This window comes from Pituophis catenifer, unplaced genomic scaffold (assembly GCF_029215685.1).
Source record: "Pituophis catenifer annectens isolate HBS135680 unplaced genomic scaffold, rPitCat1.0.hap2 SCAF_6, whole genome shotgun sequence".
NCBI lineage: Eukaryota > Metazoa > Chordata > Lepidosauria > Squamata > Colubridae > Pituophis > Pituophis catenifer.
In genome coordinates this window covers 78,443,264-78,460,869 of record NW_027256886.1, presented here as the reverse complement: position 1 = coordinate 78,460,869, position 17,606 = coordinate 78,443,264, and the positions used below count along the sequence as shown (strand labels likewise).

At 46.5% G+C, this 17,606-nt stretch overlaps 1 protein-coding gene across 3 annotated transcripts in view; it reads left to right on the top strand.

The window, feature by feature from the left end:
• The window catches only part of MYPN (myopalladin), a 101,246-nt gene that overhangs the window by 76,853 nt on the left and 6,787 nt on the right, over positions 1-17,606 (top strand). For all 3 annotated transcript variants that reach the window (XM_070946342.1, XM_070946343.1, XM_070946341.1), the window contains 7 exons: positions 2,777-2,998; positions 5,326-5,475; positions 5,775-5,857; positions 6,098-6,224; positions 6,792-6,999; positions 8,101-8,266; positions 8,787-8,920. In XM_070946342.1, coding sequence (XP_070802443.1) covers positions 2,777-2,998; positions 5,326-5,475; positions 5,775-5,857; positions 6,098-6,224; positions 6,792-6,999; positions 8,101-8,266; positions 8,787-8,920 — 1,090 coding nt within the window. The remainder of the gene's footprint in view (positions 1-2,776; positions 2,999-5,325; positions 5,476-5,774; positions 5,858-6,097; positions 6,225-6,791; positions 7,000-8,100; positions 8,267-8,786; positions 8,921-17,606) is intronic.

Here is a 17,606-nt window from a genome sequence, read left to right as displayed (position 1 = left end):
GCCTACCCAGCAACCGGGCAGAGAACCCCTTGCTAAAATATTTGAAGCCCACCCCTGGAATAGGTGCAATAAGAAAGATCTGGAAATAGGCTTTTCCTCAGTGATAGAATGTGATTCTTTTTTTCTCCAGGACTTTTTTCCCATCAGTTCTGCCTCACCTCCCATCGTAAAGGGTCCTTTTAGATTGGTGAAGTGTACAAAGATGGTCTGACTAAATTTACTAATATCCCTTCTCTGTTCTATTCTAGCCCTTCTCTGGGCTATTCTCTTCCTTGTCTGAAGAGCAACCAAAAGAAGCAAAAAACGGAAGGCTAAGGATGACAAGCTCATCCCACGTTGTGAGGATGAGGAGGATGGGTATATGAGGATAAATATGGGCTCTGCCAAGATGACTTCAGAAAGGAGTGCTTTAGGGATGAAAATTTTGGTGGGGTGGAAGTGCCTTATGATTTCCCCATCAGGCAAACAGCTTTTTGGGAGGGAGGGATTTCAATTAAGAAAACTTTCATGGACATAGTTGAACATGAATCTCCTTGTTCTAGGATCCTGATTAAATTGAGAAGTGGGGATGGACAACTCTCATATATCCAGTGGGGAGATTTCCAATTAGTGGAAGAGCTTTTCTTGGACAGTTGGACACCTACATTCGTTCTTGTTCATTTTTATCTTCTTTTCAAAATTCTTAGTTAAAAAAAAATATAGAAAAAGTAAGAGCTATTAAGACCAGAGATCCATTTAGTACAATCCCTCACTTCCACAAGCTTTAAAAAATTATAATGAATCAGGCATCTTCAGTTCATTTTCTTTTACTGGAACCAAAGGTAGACAGAAATTCAACTCCTTATCTCAACATTCAATAGAGCAAAGTTGAAGTCAATCAAGAGTAAGAAAAGTAAAAACAAGTCGGTAAAAGTATATTTGAAAATATTTAATTTGCCATCTTAAGTGTCTTGAACATGGAAATTCTGGGAAGTGAAGTCTACATATCTTGAAGTTGCTGAGGTTGAAAAACACTGAATTAATCAAACAGGAAATTATAAAATACTTTATGTTCATGGTAAACATTCAGTTTGCCTATTCTATTTTGAGCAGATTATTGCTTTATTTGTATATGTATTGTTCTTGTTATTATGCTTGAGTGAAGTTGCTTGTTGTTGTTATTTTCCACTTATAGGATCTTTGTGACCTTGGACAAAAAGCAACCCTTTTATATGTTTCTAAAAAAATCAGTGTTTGCACTGAAATCTGTGTAAATAGTGATGTAATTATTTCATTGTTGCTCACAATTAAATATTCCTTTAAATATATCATCTATTGCTTTGAAAGAAGGACATTATTTTATAAGTCATTTAAGTTCCTTGAATTCCTCTTTTGCAATATTGATGTCTCTTCAGCCTGATAATTCTACTTTGTTTCTTCCTTTAGTGAAAAAAAACAACAAAAATAATGATATCTATTTTCTTTCAATCAGGATCCTGTTTTGAATTGTTGTTTTCAAGTAAACTGATTAAAGGGCAGAACATAATAAATTCACACTTTTTTATACTTCTGATATGAGTTTGTTCTGAAATAAGGAGAATTGCTTTTTGGTCTCGAGAGATGTTCCAAAATGCTGGAGGCTGCAAAAGCCACCTTACACATTCTGTGAGGGGATCATGGGTTTTAAGAAATAAAACTATAGTATAGCCATTTTAGAATTTACATTCCACATTTCATGAGTTTTCATTTTCAAAATGGTGAGAGACTATATTTCCAGCAAATTTAATCCACGGATGTTTTTTGGATTGCAAAAAGTAGCCACATGTTGCCCGACTGGAGACCTCTTAAATGATGGTGGGTGAGTCCCACAGTCATCTGCAAATCTTTATCTAGGCTACTACTGCAGAAATAGTGTTGCCTATTGGCAAGACCTTTTTTATTGGATGCAGTGGCTCAGTAGGTAAGACACTGAGCTTCTCGATGGAAAGGTTGGCAGTTCAGCGGTTCAAATCCCTAGTGCCATGTAACAGGGTGAGCTCCCGTTACTTGTCCCAGCTCCTGCCAACCTAGCAGTTCAAAAGCACATAAAAAATGTAAGTAGAAAAATAGGGACCACCTTTGGTGGGAAAGTAACAGCGTTCCGTGCACCTTTGGCATTTAGTCATGCTGGCCACATGACTACGGAGACATCTTCAGACAGCGCTGGCTCTTCGGCTTTGAAACGGAGATGAGCACCACTCCCTAGTGTCGGGAACAACTAGCACATATGTGCAAGGGGAACCTTTACCTTTACCTTATTGGCAAGAAAAGAAGGCACAATCTCTTCCTCTCTCTAAAATGAAGTGTCAGTTGATTGTTGGATTATAATCTTGCATCTAGAAGCATCCCTATTTAAAAGCCTAATCTGAAATTATCCCTAGACCAGAGGAAGTAGAGAAGCAGCAGTGTCAGGGAACAGAATTCCTCCTCCTTCCCCCTTCCTAATCCCACCCTTCATACTGTGAGAGATAGAGAGCAGAGCCAAATGTAGTTATGTTTATCCTCTGATGAAATTCTATGACAAACATTTAAGGAGGGGATTCCTCCTATCGTTTGGAGCACAAACAAATAGAGTAAGAGATTTTTCCACTTAGCCCCACACTATTTGTTTTTATGATTGAATCTCTAATCATTTGAATCTTTTTATGATTGTTTTTGGCCATATAGGAGTCATTACTTGGGGAAAAAAGTATATACTAAGAAATATTTATTAGGCTCCAGTGAGATATATAGACTTGATTCAACTATTATTTTGCAGGAATATAAAATTTCCAATTTTGAGCAGAGATTAATGAATGAAATAGAGTTTCGGCTTGAACGTACTCCGGTGGATGAATCAGATGATGAGATCCAACATGACGAGATCCCTACCGGCAAATGCATTGCTCCAATTTTTGACAAGAGACTCAAGCATTTCCGTGTCCCAGAAGGATATCCAGCTACATTCACTTGCAAAATTGTTGGAATCCCCGTACCCAAGGTAGGGCCTCCGAACAGCAGAACACGAATACTTCTCAGCAATTTCTCATGTCAGTTGCTTTGATCTACTCCTATATAAAGAACTTTGACCCCGTGACATTTACGATTAGATTAGATTAGATTATTTTAGATTAGATTAGATTAGATTAGATTAGATTAGATTAGATTAGATTAACAGAGTTGGAAGGGACCTTGTAGGTCATCTAGTCCAAATTTGAATTTGCAGAAAGCAAGGAAAGGTTGCTGTGAATACACCCCCCCCAATTTCCTATTTTGAAGGGTTGGGGGCCATGTAGATAAGCAGGGGAGATTTAAGAAGACTTAAGAAGCAGAAACTCTTGTTCATTGGTGTATCAGTCATTTCTGTGAACAGAAACAGATTTTGTTTGCAGAAAGCCTATGTCTCTAAATATTCAAAAAGGATAGAGTGCTACAGAAGCCATGACAATTTCTAATTCCTATTAAATGAGCCTGGATAGCTCAGCAGACTAATGCATTGTAATTTAACTCCAGCTGTCTGCAATTAGTAAGTTCGAATCTTGCCAGGCTCAAGGTTGACTTAGCCTTCCATCCTTTCTAAGGTAGGTAAATTGAGGACCCAGTTTGTGGGGGCAATAAGCTGACTTTGTAAAAATATACAAAAGTATGAAGGCTATTGCTTAACGCATTGTAAGCCGCCCTGAGTCTCCGGAGAAGGGCAGCATATAAATCAAATTAAAAAAAAAATTAAAAAATGGTAAGATCTTGCCTCTTAGATTGAACCATTGTGTTTTAGGAGAGCTAATACAAATTGGCCTCTGTGTTTTACTTCCACTTCACTTTTGTGCTTCATGGAAGAGCAGGAGGCATGTTACCATGTGTAGATCAGAGGTGGGTTTCAGCAGGTTTTGACCAGTTCTGGAGAACCGGTAACAGAAATTTTGAGTAGTTCGGAGAACCGGTAGTAAAAATTCTGTCTGGCCCCGCCCCCATCTATTCTCTGCCTCCCGAGTCCAAGCTGATTGGGGATTATGCAATAATCTTCCCCTGGATTGGGGAGGGAATGGAGATTTTACAGTATCCTTCCCCTGTTATGCCCACCAAGTCATGCCCACCAAGCCATGCCATGCCCACCAAGCCACACCCACAGAACCGGTAATAAAAAAATTTGAAACCCACCACTGGTGTAGATCCTTCTTAATCGCACACTAGAAGAAATACGATGCTCATCAGCCATTGCCCAGATACGCAGTGGGAAACACTTTCCCAATTCAGTGGCCTTCCAACTCCCATTATCTCTCAACAGGCATGAGTTTTGTCCAGGGGTGGGCTTCAAAAATGTTAGCAAGGGGTTCTCTGCCCGGTTGCTAGGTGAGCATGGCCATGGTGGCCCCCTGCACCACGGCGGTGTGTGTGTGTGTTCTTGCCCTTCCCCAGGCTCTGGAGATTTCCTCTGAGCCTCCAGGAGCGCAAAAACAGCCTCCCCAGGCTCCAGAGGCCCTCTGGAGGCCAGAAACGGGCCTTCCCGAACTTCCTGGAGGCCCGTTTTTCATCCTCCCTGAGCCTCCGCATGTGCCCTACACTTACCTGCATCCAAAATGGGCCGCATGGGGACTCCTGGGAGGGGAGGGGAGAGGTGGGCAGGGCCAGCCAGGAATGGGATTTGGGGGGTTCTCCAAACTGCACAGAATCTTAGCTAGAGGTTCTCCCGAACCCCTGCGAACCCCCAGCAGCAAACCCCTGGTTTTGTCTATAATTTCTGCAAGTCATTGAATCTGAAATCAAACAAACTTGGAGGTCACCATGAAGGTAAGAGGAGCCTTAGGGATTTTTTCAATCAATAATTTCAAGAGGAGGGAGTGCTCATTATTCAGTTGCCCAACCTTCTAGAGAGTTGCAAGATCCCACTCAGTGACTGGTGACATCACCTAGATGGGAAACCTTCTGGAAAACTGTGCTTTTTCTACCAGGATTTAGAGATGGGGATGGGAGAAGGTCTCTGAAAGTCCAACTTGTTCCATTTCCCATCCTTAAAGCTACTTTCAAACATGGGACAAGGAGATCGGAGAGCTCTGTGGGTGGCACAAATAAATGGTCATATATAGCTCTGATTTATGGACTCCATTGCCCCTTGGTTTCAGAGAATGGTGTCTCTTATGCAGCTAGTTTATTCCAAAATTTAAACTTGAATTGAGAATCTATTTGCTGCATTATTTCATGCAGTCTTTTTACTCTCAAATAAATCATCACAATGAATTCAATGAGATTTTCTTCCAAGCCAATATACGTACATAGAATTATAGTCATAAATACAAGACTATAATAGATCTTTCTTTAAAAATCCCCCAGGTATACTGGTTTAAGGATGGCAAACAAATTTCGAAGAAGAATGGACATTTCAAAATGATTCGAGATGGGGATGGCACTTGTTCTTTACATATTGAAGCTACTACAAACGATGATGATGGAAACTATACATTCATGGCTGCAAATCCTCAGGTACAAATTCCTATATACACATATACATTGTTTAAACTTAAGAGGATGAAGACAGACACATACATTTTGAAAGTTCATTTTAATGATTGATTGATTGCTATCAGTTGATTTTGAATCTTGGCAACAATGACAATAACTGCAGTACAAGATTTATAGTTCTAAAAGTATAATAAGATTTTTGTCTTATTTCTTTAAAAAAATCAGCCTTATGTATCACAAATGTGATCTAGCAATGAAGAATGACCAATGCATGGTGAATGAACAAATAACATTTTTTTCTCTCTTGCATGTTCTGGCAGGGAAGAATCAGCTGCTCTGGTCGTTTGATGGTTCAGACTCCTACACTACGGAGTAGATTATCAACACCTATCCAGTCTCACAGGTAAAAAAATAAAATTAAAAAAGGATCTGATGCTAAAATATAGATTATGAGGTAAGCATGAGTTTTACTGATGCTAAAATATAGATTATGAGGTAAGCATGAGTTTTACTTGGCAAATTCCTGTTGTGGGTTTGGAAATCCTTAATTTCTAAACAATGAAATTCAGAAGACTATGTTTTCTTAGCTAAAAGCTCTTCTTTCTGCTCACCTATCCAATATTCTGATGTGTTTGAAATGCAGGGGAAGGTCCCGTGTATCAGAAAGAGATCGGGAACCTCTGCAGGAACGTTTTTTCCGGCCATATTTCCTGCAGGCACCTGGGGACATGGTAGCCCATGAAGGCCGGCTTTGCAGACTCGATTGCAAGGTATTGGGGTCTAGGGGGCTTTCTTTATTCATCAGCATAGGTGGTGCAAGGGGTGCACTATTAATTGTGTGTTATTATTTGCATTACTATTTGCTCATGTTCCCTAAGAACACACACACAACCAGGTAGCTTTCATTTGAGACAAATTAAGGAAAGCGATTGTTGGATTAACAACAAATGTCAGACACTGCTATGAAAAACATCCATTGGTAATTGTCATTAACATGGGTTCCAGCTGTTAGATGGTGCATGTGCTTATTTTGATTTTATTGTTTAACATTTAATGTAGGCTTTGAATTGTGTTTTTCTTTGATATCCAGTTTGCACATCACAGGGAGCATGCTTGTTCGGTACATTTGTATCCGAGCCAACAATTGTTTAATAAACCATGGTTAATTTAGGCTTATACAGCCAATTATGGTTCACCATAATCTTTGATGCAGGCCTGTAACATGTTTTCTTTTCCCTGGTTTTCTTACATCATTTGTTCTACAAGAACAATGAATTTGGGATAGATGTCACTAATATGAAACTTTGCTTGCTTATGACTATTTTCTCCTCCGTTAGGTAAGTGGCTTACCACCACCAGAACTGATGTGGCTTCGGAATGGCAAGCCTGTATTACCAGATGTCACTCACAAAATGCTGGTCAGAGAAAATGGAGTACATTCTTTACTTATTGATCCTCTCAGACAAAATGATGCTGGAATCTACACCTGCGTAGCCACCAACAAAACAGGACAAAATTCCTTCAGCTTGGAACTGTCTGTTGTAGGTAAGTCTTTACTAGATGTTCTTCTTCATCCATCCTGAACATTAGACCATTTGTGTACTTCGTTAACTAAAACCCCTGTGGCTGAAAATTGAATCATATGAAAATGTTCATTATCTTAATGAATTGTGTACCATGAATGGTGAGCTTGATTGAATTCAAGAGCCAGAGCTCCTTCGCAGTGGATTGGATGTCATTGGCCAAACCCTGAATCTTTATGTCATTATGTTTACACTGAGTAAACTGGATGTCCTTTTTTGAAATTGTTGTGGCCCGCCAGGAGTTCTGGCAGCAGATTCAGACAATGAGAAGGTTGGGGAGGAACATGGGCCAGTCCTGGAGTCTGGGGAAGACTCTGACGAGTGCTCTGCATCGGAGGCAGAGATGGGGCCAGGGCCATCTAACAGTTGTCAGCTGCCTTCGGAGTCGGACATCAGTGAGGCAGAAGAACAGCTGGAGCCTGTTCCCAGTGTGTGCATGCGCAGAGCTGCCAGGAGAAGGGAACAGCTAAGGAACAAGGGTCGACTCGGGAGTAAAACCACAGGTGGACAGTGAATGGCCCCTCCCATAAGGAATAAAGAGGAGCGAAAGGGGAGGGGAGTTTGCAGGAGACAATTAGTTCAATTCATTAGAGTGAAGATCTGTTCCTGACTTCTTGCCAAGTATTGTCTGCTACACAGTGGTGTATGGAAGATATCGGCCTGGCAGCTTCCCAAGCCTGATAAAGGTTTGTAGTTGTGAAATCTCTTGAAAGACTGTTGGCCGGGACTTTGCTGGAGAGGAATTCCCTTTAAACTAAATAAAAGGGGTTTTATCAGGATGGGGAGTCTGCTTCGTGCTTTTGGGAAGCCTAGGTCAGAACAGAAATGTTGGGTTTGGTCAATCATGGACAATGTATGAAAAAATGGGTGGGGCCTTTATTATATACTTACAGCCATCCTGGGTTTTTTAACACACACACACACACACACACACACAGATGCACATCCACATAGTGCAGACACGCAGAAGTTTTTAGAGTCATCCAGAAACCGTTTTGAACAATTTCAATATTTTAAGGTCAAAATAAATCAATAAATCCGCCTTTTCTTTCTTCTTCTTCAGAAAAGGAAGTTAAAAAAGCCCCAGTGATACTAGAGAGACTACAGAACTGTGGGGTGCCAGAAGGACATCCTGTCCGATTAGAATGTAGAGTAATTGGAATGCCACCCCCAATATTTTTCTGGAAGAAGGACAATGAAACCATACCTCCCCACAGGGAGAGGATAAGGTGAGCATGGGTTTTTGGGAAACTGCTTTTTGATTGTCTAAAAATGTGAGATTTTATTGCCGCAAAGTTTTAATTTATTTTGCACTGAACATGTAGCACCTTTTAGCATGCATAACTCTTGAAACAGTTCTCAACCAACTTCTGAAACATTTAAATATGGTTCTCTGTAGCCTGTGTCTCTTCCTACAAAGAACAATTAAAATGCTTTCAGGGCATGTACTGCATATAGTAGTAAATATTCCTTTATCTAGGAAAAAATACCTCTGCTGAAATGCAGAATCCCCAAGAGCAGGTAGAACTTTTATGCATTATTACAGATCAACTGTAAAGTCCCACTGGAGACACATTATAGGAGGATAAAAATCAAGTATGCAAGATTTTTTAAACTACGGAGGATTATGAAGTTTTAAATTATATCAATTTTATTTAAAATTACTGTTTCTGTTGTTTCCTTGAATGATTTCACTAAAATCCTCCAGTATGTCACAAATGACACTGAAATCATTTTATTTCTTCTTAGTATGCACCAAGATGCTACAGGATATGTTTGCCTTTTGATTCAGCCTGCCAAAAAAGTAGATGCTGGTTGGTACACTTTGTCTGCGAAAAATGAAGCCGGTATTGTCTCTTGCACTGCTAGACTTGATATATACGGTAAGTGGTCAAAACTTTAGGGATACAGTAAATGAACAAAATATATGTTATATGTGTGATCAGATCACGGGTGAAATCTAAATTTTTTTGCTACTGGTTCTGTGGGTGGGCCTTAATTAATGGGCATGGCTTGGTGGTAAGGTGACTGGGTGGGCGTGGCCAAGTCAATGTCACTTCTTTGCCCTTTTTTAACCTTCAAAACACAACACAACTGGCTCACCCACAATGTAAAAGCAGCTGTGCTAGACCCAAAATGGCCCCTGCAACAAGCAGGAACCTCACACAGCCACAAAAAGCCCAAAAAACCAATTTTCACACTTTACACACACAAAATTCCATATACAGCTTTGTGAGATTTTGTGTCTTTGTGTAGTTAGAGTGAAACACTACAGAAACACACTAAATCTCAGAAAGCTGCACAAATATTATTTTAATTTATTTTTATTTTTATATAAAAGCAGCTAAATTTAAAACTTCCTAAACTGTAAATGGTTAGGTCTAAAAAAAGAACAACTAAAAAAACCCCAATTAACTATTTTTTTAAAGCTCCCAAAGGGGAAAAAAACTTACCCAATAGAACAGAGGTCTCCAATCTTGGCAAATTTAAGACTTGTGGACTTCAACTCCCAGAATTCCTCAGCCAGCTTTGCTGGGAGTTGAAGTCCACAAGTCTTAAAGTTGCAGATAGCTCACCCGGCTGCTCACCGATGAGCTTGATTGCAGGCAGGGAGATTCAGTTGCTTGCTGATGCAATGGATTGCAGGTATTACAGCAAGCAAAGCAAGGTAGGCATTGCGACCAGCAGCTAAGGTAAGCAAGGGGCGGTGGGGGGGAGAAAAAAAAGAAACTTGTTCTTTTACATGGTTCTGGCGATCCAAGCTGAGTTGCCTGATTAGCAGGCAACTCAGCTGGGATCGTCAGAGTTTGGCTCGTCAGAGCCATTTAAAAGGAAAAAAAGGCTCTGATGATCGCGCGGCTCAGCTGGGCATGGGGGGCGGGGGCAGGGATTTTTGCTACCGGTTCTTCGAACTGCCCGCCGCCATCGCTACCTACTCGCCCGAGCCGGTCCGAACTGGGAGCATTTCACCCCTGGATCAGATCAGTCTCAATTCTGTATTTGTCATCTCTTCTGTCTTCCCACCATGACACGTTTTTTTCTTTTGAAGGCTCTCTTTATCGGACTTGACTTTTTTCTTGAATTAGAACATAGAATAACAGAGTTGGAAGGGACCTTGGAGGTGTTCTAGTCCAACCCCCTGCTTGAGCAGGATACTAAATCACTTCACACAAGTGGCTGTCCAGTCTCTTCTTAAAAGCTGATCTGTCCCCGTCCCCACACACACACACACAGCCAGTCGAGGGTTAAGGAAACACTTTGGAACGCACCCAGTTCTTATCTCCGACTTGGCAGCGATAGACACACCGTCTGCCAAGTTACTTTATTTTCACAAACAGACAGATAAGATACGAACGTTCAAGAAAGTCCAAACAGAAATAATATTCCTCCCAGCAGTTCCGGACGAGGCTTTAGTGACTCCAAGGTTTTGCTTTGTTCGTCACAAAAGATCCTTGACCACCACTCTCTATTATATAGTCTCTGGGGTGTGGTCTCTGGGGTGTGGTCCAGTGACTCAGTTCTAATCCCTAGCACGCCTCCCAAGCTGCTGCAAACGTTTATCACGCCTTCGGAGGCGTGCGTCCAGGAATGATGTGTCATTATCACTTTGACTCGAATCAGCTGTCTCCTCTCCCTCGGCCGGCACTTGAGACAATGCCAGAGGGGAGGGGCCTGGAGAGGGAGGCCTGGCTGACTCCTCTTCCTCATGCTCGGAGCTTTCTTCCTCCGATGGGACAGGCTCAGAGGGCGGGGCCACAACACTATCCCCCACCGCAGGGCCCTTCCCCCGGGTCTGACGGTCGGGATGGGGTCGGGACGGGAACTGTTCGTGGAAAGCCCGCACCAGGTCAGGGGCCTGAACGGCAGACGCGTCCACCCAGGTGAAATCCTCGGGCCCGTACCCCTTCCAGGCGATGAGGTATTGGAAGCGCCCCTTCAGCCAACGGGAGTCCCGGATACTGTCCACCTCGTACGTCGAGGCGTCGTCCTCGTCGGCTGCGGCTGGGGGGGCAGGTGTCGGTGGGCGGCGGAGATGGCTCGCGGGGGCCTCAGGGACCAGGAGGGACCGATGAAAAACAGGGTGGAGCCGCATGGAGCGGGGTAGAGTCAACCGGTAGGCCACCGGATTGATGACCGCCTCGATAGGGAAGGGACCGATAAAGCGTTGGGCCAGTTTCCGTACCGGCCGGTCCGTGGGGAGGTGTTTTGTGGACAACCACACCCGATCTCCTACTTCCAGCGGTGGCGTCGCCCGGCGGGCGCGATCGGCGAACCGTTTATAATCCTCTTTCGCCCGGATCAGCTGCCGCCGCACCAGTTGCTGCACCGCCTGCAGCTCTGAGAGGAAGTCCCGGGTCTCGGGAACAGGGGAGTCCATGATGGTCAACGGGAAAAGCCGTGGATGGTATCCGACGTTGGCATGGAACGGGGTCATCTGGGTGGAGGTGTGTTGGGAGTTATTAAAGGCGAACTCCGCCAGGGGAAGGTACTCAGCCCAGTTGTCCTGCTGCTGGTTGACAAAACAGCGGAGGTACTGCTCCAGTATGCCGATGACCTTCTCCGTGCCCCCGTCAGTCTCCGGATGGTGCGACGACGACAGGCACACCTGCACCTCCAGCGCGGCCATCAGGCTTTTCCAGAAGCGGGCCGTGAACTGGGCCCCGCGGTCCGAAACCACCCGGTCCGGCAGGCCGTGGAGGCGGAAGATATGTTGCAGGAACAGGCGAGCCGTGGTGCGGGCCGAGGGCAGGCCGCGGCACGGGATGAAATGTGCCATCTTCGTGAGTGCATCCACCACCACGAGGACGGTCGTGTACGTAGCGGACAGGGGCAGGTCTGTCAGGAAGTCCATGGAGATGGCTCCCCACGGTCTCTCCGGTGTCGGCAGCGGCTGGAGGAGTCCAGGAGGGGGGCCGGACGCGGCTTTGGCCTGTCGGCACGTCACACAGGACGTCACGTAGGCGTGCACGTCGTGCCGTACCCGAGGCCACCAAAAAGTCCGTGTCACCAGGTTCAAAGTCTTAAAGAAGCCGAAGTGCCCCGCCGCGGGGTTGTCATGACACTGGTTCATAACGAGGGCTCGGAGCAGACTCGTGGGCACGTACAGCCGACCCCGATGTCTGAGCAAGCCCTCCTCCACGGTCCATGGGGACGCGGGGCCGACGTCCGCTCTCCGCTGCTGCGACCAGTCGTCCCGTCGCTGCGCTTCCAGCACCTGAGCCCGCAGGTCCACCGGTTCCTGGACCGCGGCCAAGGAGTCCGCTGGCAGCACCGTCCGGGGGGGAAGGGAGTCCTTGGGGCAAAAGTATTCCGGCTTACGGGATAGCGCGTCCGCCCTCTGGTTGAGGTTGCTCGGAATGTAGGTGACGTGGAAGTTGAACCGGGCAAAAAACAACGACCACCGGATCTGCCGCTGGTTCAACTTCCGTGCCGTGGTGAGGTGCTCCAGGTTCCGATGGTCCGTCCGCACCTCCACCTGGTGTCGGGCCCCCTCGAGGTGATGTCGCCAAGCCTCGAACGCGGCCTTGATGGCCAGCAACTCCTTTTCCCAGATGGTGTAGTTGCGCTCGGAAGGGTTGAGTTTCCGGGAGTAGTATGCGCAGGGAAAAAGAGTGCCGCCATCCACCGGAGCCTGTAGCAGCACCGCCCCAATCGCCACGTTGGACGCGTCCGTCTCCACCACGAACGGACGGTGTGGATTGGGGTGCCTCAGGACTGGCTCCGTGAGGAAGGCCTGCTTGAGGACCTCGAAGGCCTGCTGCTGCGGGGGCCCCCACTGGAACGGGACCTTCTTCCGAAGGAGCTGGGTCAACGGCAAGGTCAGGGTGGCGAAGCCCGGGATGAAGGTCCGATAGTAGTTGGCGAATCCCAACAGACGCTGGACGTCCTTCACCCGACGCGGGGGTTCCCAACTGCGCAAGGCCTCCACCTTGTGCGGGTCCATCGCGATGCCCTCGGGGGTGATGATGTGCCCGAGGAACTCTATGGAAGTCTGGAAGAAGTAGCATTTCTCCAACTTCGCATAGAGCTGGTGCTCCCGCAGGTGCTGCAGGACCTGGCGGACATGCTGGAGGTGACTTTCCGGGGTCCGGGAATAGATCAAAATGTCATCCAAGTAGATCACCACGAACCGATCCAGCATGTCCCGGAACACATCGTTCATCAAGTGCTGGAAGACCGCGGGGGCGTTGGTCAACCCGAACGGCATGACGGTATACTCGAAGTGTCCGTACCGCGTGCCGAACGCCGTCTTCCACTCGTCCCCCTCTCTCACGCGCACCAGGTTGTAAGCCCCTCGGAGATCGAGCTTAGTGAAGATCGAGGCCTCCCGCAACCTCTCCATCAGCTCCGGGATCAGCGGCAGGGGGTAGCGATTTCGCACTGTGATGGCGTTCAAGCGCCGGTAGTCGCAACACAGGCGCAAGTCCCCCGTCTTCTTTTTAACGAAGAGGACCGGGGCCGAGAGCGGGGAGGTCGAAGGCCGGATGAACCCACGGGCCAGGTTCTTTTCCAGAAAGTCCCGTAAGGCGGCCAGCTCGGGCTCCGACATGGAGTACAGGCGTCCCGATGGCAGGGGCGCGTTGGGCATTAGGTCCACCGCACAGTCGTAGGGTCGGTGCGGGGGCAAGCGGTCCGCCTCCTTCTCACTGAACACGTCGGCGAAGGGCGTCAGCTCCGGAGGCAAGGAGACGTTTGGGGCAGAGACGTCCTGGCCGGCGCAGGTGTGGCGAAGGTGGTCGACACACTGCAGGCTCGGGAACGAGATGGCGTTTCTCGACCACGCCACCTGAGGGTCGTGCGCCCGAAGCCAGGCCATCCCCAGGACCAAGGGAAAGTGCAGATCCGCCGTTACGTAAAACTGGATCGCCTCCTCGTGGTTTCCAATGGCGAGGCGCAAGGGCTGGGTAGCGGTTTTGATGGGCCCCGCCACGAGTTCCCGCCCATCTATAGTTTCAACCCTCAACGGAGGGTCCACTGGAACCAAGGGGACTTTGTAATGGGCCACAAAGGCCTGGTCCATAAAGTTTGTGGTGGCCCCCGAGTCCACCAGCGCGTGCGCTTGGAGCCCCTCCGACCGGTTAGCCAACAACACCCGGGTGTTCAAAATCAGGTGCCGAGGGGGCTCACAGTCCACAGCCGCCGACTCCGGCGAGGCATGGTCACGTGCCTGACCCAGAGTTTCCCCTAGGCCAGGCCTGGCCCGTTTCCCGGCAGGTCATGCCGAGACTCCGGAACAGGCTTGAGCGGTCCACTCCGCTTCCGGGGACACGAGGCGGCAAAATGTCCCGCCTCGCCGCAATAGAGGCACAACCCCCCTTGACGTCTCCGCATCCGCTCCTGGGCCGTCAGTTGAGGTCTGGCTGCTCCGAGCTCCATAGGCTCCTCAGCCGTCGCCACAAAACGCTGTGCGGTCCTGAGCGCTGTCGGTGCGAAACGCGGGGGTGCCGACGCTGTCGATGGTTCCGGAAGAGCCCGACGGGGCCGTCGCCGTTGCAAGCGGGCGTCGATGCGCAGGCATTGGGTCACCAGCGCGTCGAGGGTCGGTGGCGCCTCCACACGAACCAGCTCGTCCTGCATCTCGTCGGAAAGGCCGTCCTGGAAGGCGTCCATCAGCGCCACCTCATTCCAAGCCGAATCCTGGCCTAGCAGTCGGAACTCTGCAATATAGTCCTGCAGGGGGCGCTTGCCTTGGCGGAGGTCCTTGATGCGCCTCGCTGCCGTCTGCACCCGGAGGGGGTCCTCAAACATGGTGCGCAGGTGTTGTAAAAAGCCCTGAAAGTCCAGGAGCAAGGGGCTATCTTGCAACAACAGGGGCGTGGCCCATCGGGCGGCAGTGCCCGAGAGGGAGCTGATAACAAATGCCACCCGAGCCCGGTCATCCGGAAAATCCTCCGGCCTCATTGCCATAAACAGTTGGCATTGTCCCAAGAAGGCCGGAAACATCTCCTGCTGCCCAGAAAACCTATCTGGCACGTTCACTGGGCATCTCGGACGGGGAGGGGGAGGAGGTGGAGCTGCAGGAGCATTTCCCAAAGCAAGTTGGGCAGTTAGCTGTGCTACTTGCTGTTGCAGAAGCTGATTGGCCTGCAGTATCTGCTGTAACTGCTGCTGCAGCTGTTGGTCCATCGTGGGTTAACGATGGAGTATGGGGTGACGAACAAGATGATCTGTCCCCGTCCCCACACACACACACACAGCCAGTCGAGGGTTAAGGAAACACTTTGGAACGCACCCAGTTCTTATCTCCGACTTGGCAGCGATAGACACACCGTCTGCCAAGTTACTTTATTTTCACAAACAGACAGATAAGATACGAACGTTCAAGAAAGTCCAAACAGAAATAATATTCCTCCCAGCAGTTCCGGACGAGGCTTTAGTGACTCCAAGGTTTTGCTTTGTTCGTCACAAAAGATCCTTGACCACCACTCTCTATTATATAGTCTCTGGGGTGTGGTCTCTGGGGTGTGGTCCAGTGACTCAGTTCTAATCCCTAGCACGCCTCCCAAGCTGCTGCAAACGTTTATCACGCCTTCGGAGGCGTGCGTCCAGGAATGATGTGTCATTATCACTTTGACTCGAATCAGCTGTCTCCTCTCCCTCGGCCGGCACTTGAGACAATGCCAGAGGGGAGGGGCCTGGAGAGGGAGGCCTGGCTGACTCCTCTTCCTCATGCTCGGAGCTTTCTTCCTCCGATGGGACAGGCTCAGAGGGCGGGGCCACAACAAAAGCCTCCAGAAATGGGGTACCCATAACTTCTAAAGGCAAGGTATTCAACTAGATAATTGTTCTCACCATTAGGAAATTTCTCCTTAGTTCTAGGTTGCTTCTCTCCTTGACTAGTTTCCATCCATTGTTTCTTGTCTTGCTTTCTGGTGCTTTGGAAAATAGGTTGAACCCCTCATCTTTGTGATAGCTCCTCATATATTGGAACACTGCTATCGTATCTCCCCTAGTCCTTCTTTTCACTAGATTAGACATACTGAATTCCTACAACCATTTTTCATAGGTTTTAGCCTCCAGCCCCCTAATCATCCTTGTTGCTCTTCATTAGAATTAAATTAGGTATTGTTAGATATTTAATCTAATCCTTTAGAATTAGATTAGATATTTAGATTAAATATTGTATAACTTACTTGGTTGATTTGCTCAGGAGAGATCATGAATCCCCTTCTAGCTGAGTTGAGATCCTGAGATTTGGGCCGGGTCTCTGGAGATTTGTAAGTGATCGTGGATAACAAAGTAAAGATTTTCAGGCAGCAGAGTCTTAAATAGCTCTAATAAAACCTGACACTCAGTTGAATTCTTATATTAACAGTTCCTTATTTGGAACTACATAGAACTTGCCTAATTTTTTAAAAAAATGTTTGCTCAGTTTTATTGTATTTATTTCAATTTAGACAGCTCACTGATACGGTAATAACAAAGAAACCAATGCAATCCTACAGCTGCATTCATAAGATTGATGACATTTTGTAAAAGGTACTAAAGTACAACTTTCAGAGTTTTGTCCCACTAACTGCAAGTATTCTGGGACGCATGTCTTGGATTGCAAACTCTTTCATTGGGGCTACATACAAAATAGTTGCCTCTAAATTTCTTGAAACTGCTGAGGCAGCTGGGGTAGTCCTTAGAGAGAAGAGGAGAAGCTAGTCATAATTCAAGAATAATCAATTTGATTCTATAGGGAGTTATTTAAAAATAGCAGCAACGAAGGAAACTACCAGACCACAAACCAGATGAGATCCATTGCACCTTTGGGTCAGGTCTATCACCAGCCTTCCCTGCCCTTCTTGAACCTTTCCTCTTTCTGGTGGCAGTCAGGCTGGAGAAAGAATTCCATTTGCAAATGGAGGTTCTTCCCCTAAGTACACAAAACATTTATTCCAGAAATTCTCGCTCACTAAAAGTAGCACTTGACCTTTAAAAATGTTCCCCAGTTCCTGAAAAAGGTATATCTTTGACCTATAGTTAATGTTATTCCTTAGCAATAGCAATAGCATTAGGCTTATGTACCACCAGGTGGTTTACAGTGTCAACATATTGCCCCCAATAATCTATATCTTCATTTTACCGATCTCCAAAGGATGGAAAACTGAGTCAGCAAATACTATGGAAGCATCATACAGTGATTCTGTGTTTGCTTGATTACTACTTTTTTGCTTACTGTTCATCATTCATGATAGCATCATAAAATCATAGGGCTGGAAGAGAACTTGGAGGTCTTCTAGTCTAACCCCCTGCCCAAGGCAGAAGTCCTTATGCCATTCTGGACAAATAGCTGTCCAATCTTTTCTTGAAAATCTCTAGTAATGGAGCACCTACAACTTTGAGAAACAAGCTGTCCCATTGATTAATTGTTCTCACTGTCAGGAAATTCCTCCTTGGTTCATGAAACATGAAATACGACAACAAAACCATTAAAAAATGAATACCATACAGTGAAATTCTTTGTAGCAGTCAGGAGCAAAGGTATTAGGAGGAACCAAAATTCTAGAAGAAGTGTTCTTTAAGAGTTTATGAAATTGAACAGAGAAGATGCAATAATTGAAGGCAAGATGTTCCACACTG